Here is a 17,045-nt window from a genome sequence, read left to right as displayed (position 1 = left end):
GTTAGAGCTTCACACATATTCAGTGAGAGGAGAGATGTTTTATGAAAGCTTGATGGAAATAAGCTTATCGACAGATTGTATTTAAAAAAAACGTGATAAATCAATAAATCAAGTGATAAATGTGCTTATACAAATATTACGTATGTGAGAACAGACTAAAACTTCTATGGACACAGTCATGTCCCGCTGGCTGGATAGACTGATGAATCTTTATTTCCTTACATGTCAAATATTTTTATAAGGTCTTAAATCTTATTATTTATTAAAGCTAAAGATAGGCTGTTCACATGGTGCGTTTTCCCAACACTGTGACATTACAGAAGTAATCATTTTCCCCTCATGTGGGAACAGAAGTTAACGTCTGGTGTAGTTAAAGCTGCAGTGTGAGACTTTTGTTCATTTATATGTAACAGATCCTCACTGCAGGTTTAAAAGGGAAGTGGACGGTGGAGGAAAAGATGTCATACAGTGGTGACCACAGCACGCCGTTTGCAACGTATGACAACTGTAAAACAATGTGGTTGAATGGGGCTGATTTCACACAGCTGAGTCACATTAGGTTTATCTTTTATTTTAATTTACTTGATAGGCTACATTGACTTTTTAACACATGTGAGTAGCTTTGTTTCTTTCCTTTTGTAGTTTTCTACTCTGAGAAGCTTGATAAAAACAGCCCCAGTTTTCTTTAATCCCCTAACCCAATTATAGAAACCAGGTTTCTTGTGTACATGACATTTAATAAATCAGCTTACTGGAGAAAGCAACACTAAACTTGTTACTCGACATGTTTCTTTGGCTTGACTTCCGCCCTTTATTCTAGGCCCCTGGGTCACGCACCCATACTAAAGTTCCTACCTGTGTAACATCCACAAGCAACCTAATACTGCATCCTGTATCCAAACAACAAGTCCTCCAAGATGCAGTTAACATAAACTTAAAGATCCTCCTCAGACATGTTTTAAGATGTATATAGAATAGATCTTTATTGTAAAATAAATTATCTTGTTAAAATCCTTAAAATGACATCTACTCTTTCTCCCCCATTAAAAATTCCAAAATCTATAAATACTATAAAACATGTAATATATTTCATTTCAGAAGTTTAACTGTTGGACACCAGATGTCTCCTCCTTCATTGTAAAGTTAATTCTCAGTGTTTGTGCACTGGAGGCTTCAAGTTTCCACATCACACTCAGTATTACTCATACACCTTCATTGTTCCTCAGTACCTGAAACATTATACTGAGTGTAACACAGCTGAACAAACAGAGTTCAAATAGAAATGACTAAAGTGATAAACAATTGAACCATTGACTTTTGGGTTGGGGAAGTTTTGCAGTGCAGTTTCCAAGAAGAAGAAAATGCTTGGTACAGGAAGAGAGTTTCTCTGAGTCACTATGTTGAGCTAAAAGTACAGGAATCTGCAGATGTGTGTTCAGAATCTGTGTGTGTGAGATTTGTGAATGCTTAGACAAATCTGTAAATACGCATTACATATTAATGACTGAAAAGCCTATTTTGCTCCAAGAGCTGGAAATACAGACGAGTCATCAGTTAAAACGTAGATACGCCTCTCAGTTGGTTGTTTTTTCACATGTAACTTTTGCTACACTTCTTCTTTGGCAGAGATCTGCAAATATGGGGTGATTTGTTAATGTGTGTGGCAATTTATCTGTAACTTCAGGTTTTCTTCACCCTGAGCAGAGGCTCACAGGCTCACACTGCCAGGCTGACGCTCAATAAAGAACTTCTGCTGCCAACATGGATGTTTTAAGGAGGCTCCACAGCTGAGCAACGAAAACAACAAGGCAGTATGCAATGCAGTTGCAAAAGTCACTATACTGTTCCCCACTGCTTTAACAACAAGCAGAAACATGCACACCTACACTACATTTCCATGGCTTTCCATCTTAGCTAGTGAGTGACTGGTCGCTCTTCAGCACCACTAATGTTGAAACGTTGCAACCTGATGACCTGAAATGTTTTAGAAACTGCTGGCTCAGGCTAACGTTAGCTAACAGACAGGGTAGTATTGTCACAGTGATTCCCCCGAGACAACTTCAACTGTAAGTAAACACTAACGTCATGTATTTGTGGCTAACATTATTACAACTGATGTGCGCAGTGTCATCTGTGTTTTATTGCTGGGGTTTGCTAGCGTTAGCATCCAGCCTGTTTCTGTAAACAAATGTAGCTCATGTGATGGAACATGAGGGTCAACAGGGAACAAATGTTATTATCAACAGGCTGTAAAGTCTTTATGTTAGTTACAGCAGCCTGGATGATAAACTATATTTTCAGTTAGCAACCTGCACCAGACAAATCCTCACTGGCTGCATGCTGTGTCAGTCAGAGTCAACCAACATATTAGGTGAATGATACTAGGTAATATGACACTTAGTAAAGTACTTTTGTATTTTGAGGGTGATAGGTAAAAGTGGTTGTATGAATTCACAACCTAAATCACTAAAGCTTTTTCTGTGTTGTATTTAGAGTGAGCTACAAGGAGCCACAGTTTGTTTGTCTGCTGTCATCTCATCATCTGTGCTGAACAGATTCCTTCATCTCAAACCTCACAGTAACCTTTGAAACAGCTGTAAAACCTGATATATATTTACACTACTTTTCTCCACTCGACCTTTCTGAACTAACTTCATCCAAACAGGTTGATGACCTGTCTCTTAGACCCCATCCCAACTGGGCTGCTTAAGGAAGTCATACCCTTAGTTAACACTCTTCTACTAGATATGATCAATCTGTCTTTAGTAACAGGTTATGTACCACAGTCCTTTAAAGTAGCTGTAATTAAACGTCTTCTTAAAAAACCTAATCTGGACCAGGTGTTTTAGCCAACTGTAGACCTTTATCTAACTTTCCTTTTCTCTCTAAGATCCTTGAGAAAGCAGTCTCTAATCAGTTATGTGACTTTCTACATAACAATAGTTTATTTGAGGATTTTCAGTCAGGATTTAGAGCACATCACAGCACACACGCAAAGACCTAATTGCATTGGACAAAGGACTTCTCTCTGTACTTGTCTTGTTAGATCTTAGTGCTGTATTTTACACCAGTGACCATCACATCCTATTACAGAGACTGGAACATTTAATTGCCATTAAAGGAACTGCATTAAGCTGGTTTAAGTCCTATTTATCAGATCAATTTCAGTTTGTACATGTTAATGATGAATCCTCCATGTACGCAAAAGTTAGACATGGAGTTCCACAAGGTTCTGTTCTTGGACCAATACTATTCACTTTGTATATGATTCCTTTAGGCAATATAATTAGGAAACACTGCATTAACTTTCATCGTTATGCAGACGACACCCAATTATATTTATCAATGGGGCCAGATGAAACCAATCAGTTACCTAAACTCCAAGCATCGCTTAAGGACATAAAGACCTGGATGACCTGCAATTTTCTGCTGCTAAACTTTGACAAAACTGAAGTTATTGTGCTTGGCCCTAAACACCTTAGAAACACATTATCTAATGATATAGCTACTCTCGATGGCATTACCCTGGCCTCCAGCTGCACCGTAAGGAATCTGGGAGTTTACCATCATATCTTAAAGAAGTCATAGTACCTATTACCCCACTAGAACACTGTGCTCCCAGAATGTAGACTTACTGGTGGTTCCTAGAGTCTCCAGCAGTAGAATAGGAGGCAGAGCCTTCAACTATCAGGCTCCTCTCCTGTGGAACCATCTTCTAGTTTGGGTCCAGGAGGCAGACACCCTATCTACGTTTAAGAGTAGGCTTAAAACTTTCCTTTTTGATAAAGCTTATAGTTAGGGCCAGCCAGGCTTGCCTTGCACCATCTCCTAGTTATAGGGGATGGTTCTATATAAGCCTAGACTGCTGGGGGATTTCCCATGATGAGAGATACTAATCACAAAAGAATCCATGGTGTCTACAAATATCTGGCACTTGGCGGGAGTAAATTCTGGACACTGTGTACTAACCCAGTGTTTTATTTTTCTTTCGTGTACAATACATGCCCAAAATGGCCTCCCCAATAAGTGTCACATCCCTAAATATAACATTAACTTCGGTTTAACCAGCTCATTTCACTTACTTAACAATTAATCATGGCATGTTTCCTCAGCTTCCAACTGTGACTGGTTTCAGTTAGAAGTTAGAAATATAATGCTTTGTTATAATCTGTCTCTCCAAACAAGTTTGAATTAATGTTGTTTTCATTCAACACACATACAACTGTCCGTGTCTTGTGGCTGATGTGGGCAAAAATGACTTAATTTAGTGAGGTGAGGTTGTGTTAGCTTGCTAACTGTTAGCTAGTATCTTCTATTTTGTTTTAAAATGCAGTACATGGGCTGTAACTTCAGCTTGGCAGTGCAAGACCACCACCTACTGGTTTTGAAGGCACACTACTTCAAATGTTCTGCAGCAATTGTTCAGACTTTGACCTTGTAATGTTACATTACTCTCATTTTGATTTTGAATAGATAATAAGCAGACGCTTAATTATTCATCATGTTTCAATGAACATTTGAAAGAACAAAAAGTGAAAGCCTTACTTTGCCATCAACGACCACATCTCTAGCTATAAATAATCTAAATTAACATTACATACAGTACACATACAGTAACTTTGCGCAAATAATTCAAGCTTGTCCAAATAATTAAATTCTGTGAATCTCCTGACTCAACTGCTGGCTAATGTCAACTAGCAATTATTTGGCTAACATCAGTTAGCTCAACATGATCAATCTCTACATATTAACAAATGTTTAAATAAAGAAATGTGAAGACATGAATATTTAAAACTTACAGTGAGACCAATGATGCTGATGAGGTTCATTAAAGTTTTAATCCTGAGCTCCTGAACTCCAGTCTTCCTAATAAGGGTGTGCCCAAATACAAATACATTATTCAGCAAAGCACAAATGGTGTTTTTTTTTTATTTTGTAGAAATAATTTTAAAATTATTTGTTTTCAGGAAGAAATTTAAAAAACATGTTAAATACCAGCATGCAGGTCGGTTACATCACTATCTCAGTGTCTCTCCTCTGCTCCGTTGTTATGTCTATCAGCAGGTCTCAACAAGGGGAGTCACATCCACCTGCTACATGATGCACATTTCCTTATTTGGACATCACTCCTGGAGTTGGGGGTGTTCCCCAGAGATAAAGCTGAACTACTGACACACGCAAAGTGCTCTCAAGGGACTCTCCATAACCTGTTGTTCCTCTTCTCCTTCCCACAAAGTTAGGTTGGAAAAATTAGGCAATAAATGAAAAGTGCAAAGCAATAATCACCTTTGAAGTTCTTCCCTACATGTTGCATGATGTTCTGTCTCTGTGTTATGGGTGTATAAATAGGTAGAGGTCTGTCTGCACATTTGCAATGCGATTGGTTTTAGCTCAGTAGTCAGTGCAGTCGTCTATGATCTGGGAGACTGGAGTTTGCAAACCGGTGTGAGGACCTCCTTAGTATGAGAGTTTATTCATAAACACTTACACTAACACTTTAATATCTTAAAATGAAAAGCCTAATAAATACAAAAATTGTATTTTTTTTTTACACCTTTTCCACTTTTATTCAAATGCAAATATAAATAATTTTGCTTCCTCAACAAATATAGATACAAATACTGGGCTCTCTGCACATCTAGTTCCTATGTTCTTCTTTCATATATTGTCTTTCTTGATCATACTTAGTACAATCTATGATTGCATGTGTAATAGTCTCCTCAGCCTGACAGTGCTCACATAAACCGGTTGGATGCTTTCCTATTATCCCTCACCAAACGCACTAACGATACTGATATCACTGATGTCAGACACACACTAATGTTATAACAATAGAAATGAGTACAGTGAAATTATACTTTTAAGTTGTGCTTACTTAATCTGCAAAATAGTTCAAGTTAATCAAAAATTATTTAATTTAATTTAATTATTTAATTAATTCAAAAAGGAGGAAAATGTCATAGAAACACAAAATATTTAAGTTAGAATGATTTTTTTTTTAAATTACGTTTACACTACTTAAACTATTTCATTAAGCAAAACAAATTCAGACCACATAAATTCAGATAGATGGTTTTCGAAGTATTCAAATATTTCAGTGCTATGAAATCAGTGGTGTTTTCATTTCAACATTAAGAATTTAGTAGTGATTAAATTTCTATTAAATCAGTTTTTCAGTTCCTTATAAGACTCAAATCCTCATGGCCATTCTTTGCTTCCACAGGATTCTTCCTCTGTAATATTCATCACAAGCCTCCAGGTCAGTGTGTCACCATCATAGAAGGGAGGTGGCAGATCTTGTGACATGGTGTAGGGACCACAACCTATCCCTGCATGTTAGCAAAACAAAAGAGATGATTGTGGCCCCAGTCTGAGATAGAGAGGGTGACCAACTTTAAATTCCTCTGCGTCTACATCAGCAATGACCTCACCTGGTCCCACAACATCACACAATGTCTATACTTCCTGAGGAGAGTGAAGAAGTTCAGAATGTCACCCAGAATCCTCAGCAGCTTCTACAGATGCACAGAGAGCATCCTCACCAGCTGTAGCATGGCCTGGTATGGCAACTGCAAATCCCTGCCTAGGTTATCTCAGGCACGGCCTTTCTGCCACTGCAGGACATCTACCAGACCAGGGTCCACAGGAAGGCCCCAAACATCATCAGCAACCCTGCTCACCCCAACACAGCCTGTTCACACTTTAGCCATCTGGCAAACAGTACAGTAGTGAACACTTCACATCCAATAAGAAGCGTAGAGTAAGTATATCATATATCATTATCATTGTTCTCAGTGCATATGACAATAAAGATCTGAGCAGGGAGCTAATGAACTCATGAACCTGTATATCACAAACAAAGGTGATACTACAATTCTCAAATATTCAGACTGTGCATTTGAACAGCAGAATAAAGACAATAGAATTAATTCACCACCAACACAAATGTATTTAGTATCAAATGAACAATTTTAAGTTTCTTGTAGCTTAATATTCAGATGAGAATACTTCGTGCAGTACGTTGCAGAGCTGATTCCATGCATGTTGTATATAAACTGGTAACAGCACCATCAGCAGTGTTGCTTAATCTTAGTTGTCAAACAGTGTCTCCCGGTGGACTGTGACAGTAATTCAGTGTCACATTCAATACTCTCAAGTAACACTACTCTCAATAGTATCACTGTCTGTCTGCTTCACACTATGGCTAATGTTCACAGCCTCTCATGAAGGACCAGACCAGCACAGGTAGGTCTGAAGCCTGCATGCGTTTTCCTTTAGATTCGACTGCATTGTCTGAAGTATATGCTGCATGCAGCTGCTAAAGTTTCTAGATGTGTCATTCCTCTTCGGTGTCAGTGACCTCCTTATATTTCAACAAGGCCTTAATATTAAGGAGCATCCTCAATGATCAGGATCTAATGTGTCACAAGAAATGCTAGTCTGCATTTTAATAATTTATCATTTTTAACACAAAATGAATTTTATGCACAATGTATTACATTTTATCTATATGCTCCAGAATATTTACTAGTATTATGACTGTAATTCTCTTTCAAGTAAAATACGTGAACCCAAGAGAGCAGCGTCAGTGCTGGTCACAAATTCATGCAAATACTAGTGTTTGTATACAGTATATGTGTGTTTTTCTTCTTCGGGCATAGTTTGAGTTTTTCATCAGTTTCTATATTTTCTAGTTCTGAAATGCTACACCATTTATTTTCTTCTCCTTCTCTCTTTTCTGGTTCAGTGAGCTAGCTGGCCGTTCTGATAGTGAATCTCTGTCATTCTGCTATTGCTTATCTGCTCTGATCAGTCATTTACATATACACCTGCTCACTCTCAGGATACATTATGCATCTCTACTTAAGCTATCTGTTTCCACACTACTGTATCTCTGTCTGCTCTGCTCTCTGATTTCAATCTTTCTTCGCATGATGCTGAGCCAGTCACCACCCTCTGCTCCCTCTCCCCCCACCAGCTCCCCAGCATGCAGCAGGAGCTGGTGCTCTACACCAGGTCCTCGGGTGCTGCCCTTCATCGAGCCTTTTCATGCACTGAGAACTACTTCTGCCCCTTCCTTCTGTCTCCTACCACTGCCAAACTACCCTGCCCTATGCCCAAGCTTCTTAGTATAACTGAATACACCTCAACTCCAGGGCACCATGTCCCTCAATGGTTCATTTCCTAACGACAATAATCAAGCACATGTGGAAATCCAGCCGGTCTCCAGAGACAGGATGATAAACAGCACTCATCCACAGAACAACAGTCACAGAAGAGGTCAGTACATCTTGAATAAAACAAGATGGACGTATGAGGTGGCTTGAGAAGTCTGTCTTCATTTCCTTCCCACAGAGATGATAATGCTGCGTTCATGTTATATTGGAATTATTGCAATTACAAGATCCCAACTTGTAAATAGTATTCACGTCAACCTCAAAGTCGTAATGGCAAAAATGAAACTCAGAATTTTAACCCTCCCTCGACCAACTCTGTAATAATACAACTGTCTTGAGTTGACCTACATGAACACTTGAAAGTTGCAAACACAGGAATCTTTCCCCTCTCTATTATCCATCCCATGTGACATGAACCTGGCATTAGAAAATATCTTCTATGCTGCACGTTTATATCTCAAGCCTAAAAAAAAACCCTTAACATATTGTATACTGATTCCTGGTCCATTTTTAGAGCACAGCCTTCATACATATGTTTCAGATATGCCATGCCCCAGAAATGTACAAAATGAGGAAAGTCTTTTCATTTACCTTTTCTTTCTGAGGGTGAGATGAGGAGATAGATATCAGGCTCATGTCTGTGTGTTTAAGACAAGTACACTTTTATTTATTCAGCCCAATTTCACAAATCACAAATTTGCCTCAGGGGCTTTACAATCTGTACATTATCTATCCTTAAACACTTGATTTGAATAAGGAAAGATTGTCCTCCTCCCTGCCCAAAACAAGTGATGGTGTCAGGACATGGTTTGCATAGTGAAACCAGGGGGAACAACAAACCAACACCTCTAAAGCTCACTAATGTTAACGTATTGGCCCAGATATAAGACAATGTTTTATTCCAAAAATGACTGTACATTTGAAAAAGTAAAGGTTGTCATATATAAAGGACTAGACAATTACATGTTCATGACATCAGAGATACATTTTTAATGGAGAGAATATCGATGTAACATCAGCTTCTAGAGAGGGTGTTGCATTATGGGTTGTTTGTAGTATTGATGTTGCTAGGATAGCGAGTGTCTCCAGGTCAGTATATGGTGTGTCTGTTATGGCCAATCCACACAGACAGCGAGACATGAGCCGGCCTGCGTTCGGGTGTCTGTCCACAGAACCAGCTGTCTGTCAGTTGCAGCTCCTGAGGAGTTGGCAGCGGCCGGCCGAACTGTCTGCACTGACTGGCAGCAGAAATTTACTGAAATTGATTTGAGTATTCATGAAGGCTCTACGGGAAGAAATCAACAGCGTTTGTTTATTGATTCATTGATTTTATTTCCCCTGTCTGTAGTGAAACCAGCGAGCTCACAGGCAAACTGGGAGCCGATCAGTCAATATCGATACAGGTAATAAGTTCAGAACATATAAACAGTGGGAGATTTGTGTGATTTGACCAACTGTCTATGGAGATTACACTTCACTCAAAAAGACGATCTGAAAAATGGTATCTGCTGGAGAAAATAATCTCAATGCTTCTAACAGCCTGACAGGAAAGAGTGTGACTATGTGACTGATAACAAGATACACAAATGTGTGATTTACATTCTGCTTTAATGGTATCTTTTCAACTGTGCTAGAGAAAAGGCTATAAGGATGAGAACTCTCCTCTCTTTGGATTAGTAGTATCTCAGGGAAACTTTCCCAACAGGACGAGTGTGAGAGTGTGTTGTATCTTAAAAAAATATTTTTCCAAAAAAGGTGCTGAAAAAGCCTCAATTTGTGGTTTTAGGTGGATTTATGTCTATTATCACAACAGTTTATGCATCTGCCCGTGTGAGTGCGGGTTTGGGTTTTGGTTTCTGTACATGTTCTGTACTTCAGGAAGCTGCACACAGTCACTGTGCCCGCTATTTTATTCTTCCTCCATAACTCCCCCTGTAACCACAAACTGTCATGCATACATTTCTGTTTGTGTAAGAATTTTAAAAGACAAAACATGTTCATTAGTGAGCTTTAGTGGTGTTGGTAGGCAACTTTCCACTTTGGGCAGAGCCAGACTAGCGTCGGGACAAGCTAAGCTAACCATGTCTTGACTCCATCTTCGTACTTCATGCACAGACTTGAGACTGATATTGGACGTCTTATCACACTATCAGAAATAAAGCCAATAACTGTATTTCAGAAAGTGTTGAACTATTCCTCTAACAGAATTTTTAGGTCCTAAATGTGGCATGTCATTAGCAGCCAAGCAATCAGCAAACCATGTGACACCACAGCTGCTCAATACTACGGGATGCACATTCAGTGGCGTTGCTAATTAGTGATGATGTGTTACTCATTATTCAGTGAGGAAAGTGACACCTTTACTTGTGAGTTTTTGCTACTTTGTAAAGATCATGGCAACATTTAAATATCACTGATATGTTCACAATTTGTCATACAGTGATAGCAGCAAAATCATGAGCAGCCCAACACAGTCTTCTTCATTTCTCCCTTCTGCTCAGCCGTGTGAAGATGATCTGTTTCATTTGAGGAATTCAGTGCTGTTTTCATGGGTTACAATCACAATGGACATCATCCTAAAAAAGTCATGTGATCTCTCTTTTAGATAATAGAGTCAGAGCTGAGGCCTCTTCAGGTCAGTCGAACCCCATCAAGGCTTCCAGGACCCACAATGAGCTTCACAAAGAACTGCTGCTGGCCCACAAACGGTAGGTACCTTACAGCAGAAACAAAATGATCAAATCCTTTGTAAAATATTAACAAGATTTTATGGTTATTCCTTTGTAAGATGAGGACCTGACTAAAGAGCTACTATATAATCTTTAGTCGGCTTTTTCAAAGGATTTGTTTACTTTGTTTCCATCATTGTAGTGTATGGAACGCCTCTCTCCTCCGTCATTATTCTCTAAAGCAGGTGTCATTAAGAATACATGAGAGTCTCATTCTTTCTCTCACAGACTTGCAATCATACACCTTCTCTCCATGCTGCTGCAGTCCTCTAGGCCACTGGGAGCATGAAGCAGTGTAAAGTGATATCTACTGACCTGGCTCCACCATTGGCTTGTCCTGACAGCACACACTGTATCAGTGAAAGCATTGGATCTCAGTGTTGCTGCCTGTTAATCTGACCTCACAGTTTACAAAGTTACAACCAGAAAGACTTTTTAACAGAACTTCAATTTATCTTAATGCCCCAAGTTTACAATTATATTAATATTTGATTACTCTTTTAAACAACAATGTGACTTTTGAAACTGACAAACAAAAAAGATCCTTTAATGTTTAAGTGAAAACAGATCTCAAAGTGATCTTATTACAAATGTGAAAGCACATGAAATGCATCATGTTTTACCTGTAAAATGATTTGCACTGCTTAAATGTTACATGTAGCACCATTGACCCCTGAGAGATGAAATTTCATTCCTCTCCCTTACTTGTATATAGACTAGTTGACAATAAAGTTCTCCTGAATCTGGATCTGGAAAGGAACTAGTGACTACAGCTGTGACATTAATATAGTGCAGTAAAAATACAATATTTCCCTCTGAAATGTAGTGGGATGGAAGTATAAAGTAGCATGAAATTGTACTTGAGTTGTACTTTGTCACATTCCACCACTGCAATTTACCAGGAGAAATGTGGTTCCTGGTTTCCAATTTATCACCAGCAACATTTCTGAAATGTTCATAGATTCAAATAGGTCTGGTGTTGTGATCATTGACAACACTGTTTCCCCACTTTGTAGGTATGATTAAGGATAGTGACATCGTCTTCCTAGATATGTAGTTAGCCACAAGAAGACTGTCTTCTGAAGAAAAACGACAGGATCAGGATTAGGATTAGGATCAGGGTTACGGTTAGGGTTAGGATCAGCGTTAGGGTTAGGGTTAGGATCAGGGTTAGGGTTAGGTTCAGGGTTAGGGTTAGGGTTAGGGTTAGGCTTAGGATCAGGGTTAGGGTTAGGGTTAGGATCCGGGGTAGGGTTAGGGTTAAGGTCAGGCTGGTGCCCCAAAACAACCTGTATTTCTGTATATTTGCATTCATACGCCATACAATACGTTCGTTACATACAGACAAAGTCCACGTAGGAAGGGTTAGGGTTAGGGTTAGGGTTAGGGTTAGGATCAGGGTTAGGGTTAGGGTTAGGATCTGGGTTAGGGTTAGGGTTAAGGTTAGGCCAGTGCCCCAAAACAACCTGTATTTCTATATATTTGCATTCATACGCCATACAATACATTTGTTACATACAGACATAGTCCACGTAGGAAGGAGGTTGGGGTGGATAGTTGGGTCAACAAAACAGCAGACTTACACATGGAGCAAGTTTCACATTTCCACAAACAGTGCTCTGTGCTCTTCCAACTACTCCAACAGAGTGAGGACTCTTCTCTCATGAAACAATCTAGATGATTATATCACGTTGATTTCAGGAGTCTTGCACTTTAATTTCCTGTCCCTCAGTTGCAGTCCCACTGATCTGCTGGTGGCCATATCTTGCAAACGTTTAGTTTCTACTCTTATGCTTCTCTTACCTACAAGCTGTCAATTGTGAATTAAGTTTGTGTGGCGATTGAGATCATTTCCTGCTTCATCTGGCACATGCTTTATGTTGCTGTCATACTAGTTGTTCAGTGGTGATAGAGGGTGTTTCTTTGTTTTGGGGGGTATTCTTTATATCAGTCAGATTGAAAGCCACTCTCTGCCAATCTAAACTGTTGGTCATCTACAAAAATGGCTGATAAAAAGAAATTATCTGTCCTGACCCATGAATTTGGGATTTTATTATTTGCTGTCTCAGCTGTTTGCTGCATACCAGGTGGACTACTGGGTTTAGATTTATCCATCTCATTTCATTGGATCCCCCTCATGTTTTGAGGTGCCTTTTAGGGGAATGGACACATGGCGTCTGGTGTCTAGGTCCACACACAGCAGATTCCTCATAGTGGCTGGCATTGGGCTCTGAATGTAATGCGGTTTAAGGGGGAAGTTAGTCGTCACTCCCCACTCCCTACTGTGCTTAGCTCAGTGTTTCCTTGTGGGGAGTGATGAAGTCAGAGCTTAGACGCCAAATACTAATGCTGTGAATACTCTACATTTACATAATCTACTCCGTGTGAGTTGGCTGATTGAATGGTGATTATGTCAACTGTAAAATAAGGGTAAAAATTTAACCTGTTTGTCCATATTTCAAATTTTAGAAAACCCTAACCCTGTGATAATGTCTATAAACCATCTGTCCTTTAACTTTTCTAACTCCAGCTCTGTCTCTGTCTATGGGCTCAGAGGTCTGGTGCTGAGCAGCAGGTCAGAACTTCAGCAGGTGCTGGAGAGGAGGAAGAGGGTGCAGACTGGCCGAGAAGAGGAGGGACACACCAGGACTCCTCTGGAGGATGAGCTATTCAGACGTCAGCAGAAACAACTCCAGGTAGTAAGTCATGTTTATTTATAGTCGGCATTTATAAGCAGCATAAAAACAATTAATAAATGGTTTATTACACACTACAATGTAGTTGTAAGCCGATTTAAGGACATTTTTATGTGGTCATTAATGTCTTTGTTAACTCCTCCTATAGAGCATTCATAACTTTACAACAATAATCAAAAGTCTTAATAACACTGATGAGTCAAAATAACACTGATGATGATGAAATCATGTCTTAAGTAGTTTAAATACATTTAAAAATGTTTAAGTTGAGTTAGTCTGTTTGTTTTTGTCCCCAAAGTTATAGGATTATATGTACAGGAAGTTATAGAGGACTTTTTTCCTTGTTATTTTTATACTGTAGATAGTTATACAACCATTCGTTTCTTAACATTTTAAAAAGTGTGAGCATTTTCAATGTAATTTCACTTACTTTGCTATGTTTATACATCATGAATCAGTATTAACTGGCAAATGTACTAATATGATGAATACATTTGCATCAGGAAAAGCAAAAATAAACTACAATGTCCAATCCAACACTTCTGGAAAATCAACATTTAATCAGCATTTATCAGCATTAATAAAGCATACATAGGGCACAGTTTAATTGAGGTCCAATGTTCAGGGGAATAAACTGGATATCCAGATAACTCAGTAAACCTGCTTCTTGAAAAAGAGCCCAGTTCTGAATATAGAGTACACAGTCATGCTCAACAGAAAATACTTGTTGTATAAATGTCCAACAGCACATTCTTGGAAAATAATTTACAGTTACAGGACGTGGACAAATCAGTGAAGTTAATTTTTGTCTCCCTCAGGTTAGTAAATATTAGGAACACTTTTAAATATAATTCACTCCAGTACATCACCACCCAAAACGACCTCAATAATAAACATAAAGTAGAACTATCATCTTTCTGACAATGTTAACAAAAACTGAAAATGTATAAGCTTCATCCAGTTGTTGTATTGGATTGCATTAGATCACACAGGTAATCCTAATAAATTTCTTGGTGAGTGTAAATGTCTTTGTTACTTGTCCCTGGCCCAGATGTTGCATTTTGTAAGGGTTTTCTTGTCAATTTTGTGCAAAATGGCAACACCTGAACTGCCGTTTGGATGCTTTTTGGGGAACCTTTCTGTCCACTTGGAAGACCACTGGGCTGATGTGGCTAATCCTCGGGGCCACTATACGGATGCAAGACCTTTTATTCACACAAATAATGGATAGATTTATATACTGGAAACAATTTTAGAAAATCTCAGTTTCTAGGGTAAGAAAAATCCTGTTTTAGTCAGGACAGATAGCTGAAAACTAGAGAAACTGTCAAAACAGAGATCATTTCCATTTCCTGTCTCACAAAATCCTTCAATGTATTCAACGTATTACCTCATCTTGAGGTAATATGTTTAACCATCTTTACATGAGTAACGTTTCTCTTGTTTTCTTTATTTTCTTGTCAGAGGCAGAATGAACAAGAGGAGAAAACACCAGAGGAAGCTCAGTTGATGGAGTTTGTCAGAGTCCGACAGAACCTGAGAAAGATCCACTCAGTGATCCAGAACAAGGCTGCAAACTCCTGAAGTGCTACTGGAGAGTGCATCCAGAGTGTAAATTAATATCTTGTCTAATCTGACTTTTCTCAACATCTGTTGGCCTTTGTGTGCAAGAGTAACAAGCTGTATGCTAAAAGATAGAAGAAGTGGATGAAATACAGAATTTTTAAAATATGGACACATTGACAGGAACTTGAATGCAAAAATGGAAATTGGATGATTTTTTTATGGTAGATATGTGAAGAAATGTCATCTGTCGTGTTGTGTAAGTCTAATATTTGTCAGTATTTATGCTTGATATAGCAATTGTTATTTATCAGTAGTATGTTGTAGAAAACAAACATGATTTCACTTGATCTGTCAGATTTGCTAATGTCCTTATTGTGAATGCATATTAAAAATGTCTTTATGATTTAAGCTTATGAGACTATTCAACTGCCAGAAAGAGACAATGAAAGGATCTTATAACTTTATAAATAAAGTTCTAGGCACTTGTGAAAAAAGGCCGTAAAGTGAAGATGCTTTCAATAATAATGCCAGGAATACTTTTTATATAGAAATTAACCTCATACAAAGTTGAATAAACAGCAGAAACCTAAAGTAAATCAGTGTTTGCTGTGAGCAGCTTTGTCTTTAACAGCAGCAGTTCTCCTCAGTGTTTCAGGTACTCGGCAGGTCGGTTGTTCCTGCATCTTGGAGAAGTTGCCACAGTTCTTCTGTGGATTTTGGCGTCTCAGCTGCTTCTGTCTCTTCATGTTAATCCCAGACTGACTCCATGATGTTGAGATCAGAGACCATGTGTTGCAGGACCCCTTGTTCTTCTTGTTGATGAAGATATTTCAAATTTTGACTCAGTCCAGATGCCTGCTGCCATTTTTCTGCACCCCAGTTCTTGTGTTTTGTGCGTAGGTGAGTCGCTTTGTTTCCATGTCAGAGAATTGACTTTTTGGCTACAAGAACTGATGGTGCTGCTGGATTTCAAAGGGAAGTCAGCTTGATACATTTTTCATCTGCTGCACTCCTTTGGCTAACCACGGCATCTCCGGTCCTCAACCTTCAAGTTAAGTCAATTTTATTTTTACAAATCACAACCCCTGTCTTTAGACCCTCAATAGGAATGAGGAAAAACTCCCTAAAAACCCCTTTAACAGGGAAAAAAATGGAATAAACCTCAAGAAGAGCAACAGAGGAGGGATCCCTCTCCCAGTACAGACAGATGTGCAATAGATGTTGTGTGTACAGAATAGAAAACAAATGACAGAATACAGCATTGAACAGGATAACAAAATTATAATGGTTTAATAATATATATGAAGAATGTCATGAAGAGGATGCCAAGCAACTTCCAGGTGCCACCAGAACACAATAGGACCTGAGTCACGTGACCTCCATCACCATGGAGACGTGGGAGGAGGAGGGAGACTCACATCACACCATCCACACACACGGGGCAAGAGACAAGAAAAGACATTATTCACACAGGAGAGAGAGAAGGATGAAGACATCATCCAGAGAGAGAGAGATATGAGGTGACGCGGAACTCCTGCAGGATGGAGAACTAGATCCAAAACCTCAGGAAATGGCACCGACAGCCAGAGAGGCAGAGCAGTTCCAGGATGGGTGCTGGTCCAGCAAGGAATGCCTGAGAGACAAGAGAGGACAGGAGGAGAAAATAGTGAGAGAAGGAGAAAAGAGAGAGAGGCACACAGCTCGGATGGTCATGTACTTGTGGAACAGAAGGTTAGAACAATGTGAAGGTTATCAATGATCAATAATCTCATGGGCAGGACAGCGCTTAGTAAATTCATTGAGACAGAAACCGACCTGCCATGCAGTACAAGGTCATGAACTGCTCAATCAAATGCAACTGTTATGTACGTACCCAG

At 39.0% G+C, this 17,045-nt stretch overlaps 1 protein-coding gene across 2 annotated transcripts; it reads left to right on the top strand.

Moving 5' to 3' along the window:
• The first annotated feature begins 1,998 nt into the window (after positions 1–1,998).
• Positions 1,999–15,747, top strand: si:ch211-218o21.4 (actin-associated protein FAM107A). 2 transcript variants are annotated; one of them, XM_044352344.1, is made up of 6 exons: positions 1,999–2,066; positions 6,224–6,760; positions 7,979–8,280; positions 10,783–10,885; positions 13,461–13,602; positions 15,067–15,747. In XM_044352344.1, exons 3-6 carry the CDS (start codon positions 8,163–8,165, stop codon positions 15,184–15,186), a joined length of 483 nt encoding a protein of 160 aa, XP_044208279.1. In that variant the 5' UTR covers positions 1,999–2,066; positions 6,224–6,760; positions 7,979–8,162; the 3' UTR covers positions 15,187–15,747. The 2 variants fall into 2 exon arrangements, with proteins under 2 accessions (XP_044208279.1, XP_044208280.1); XM_044352345.1 differs by lacking the exons at positions 1,999–2,066; positions 6,224–6,760 and adding an exon at positions 7,189–7,245.
• Positions 15,748–17,045: the final 1,298 nt, after the last annotated feature.

This window comes from Thunnus albacares, chromosome 5 (genome assembly GCF_914725855.1).
Source record: "Thunnus albacares chromosome 5, fThuAlb1.1, whole genome shotgun sequence".
Lineage (NCBI taxonomy): Eukaryota > Metazoa > Chordata > Actinopteri > Scombriformes > Scombridae > Thunnus > Thunnus albacares.
This window is presented reverse-complemented; position numbering and strand designations above follow the sequence as displayed.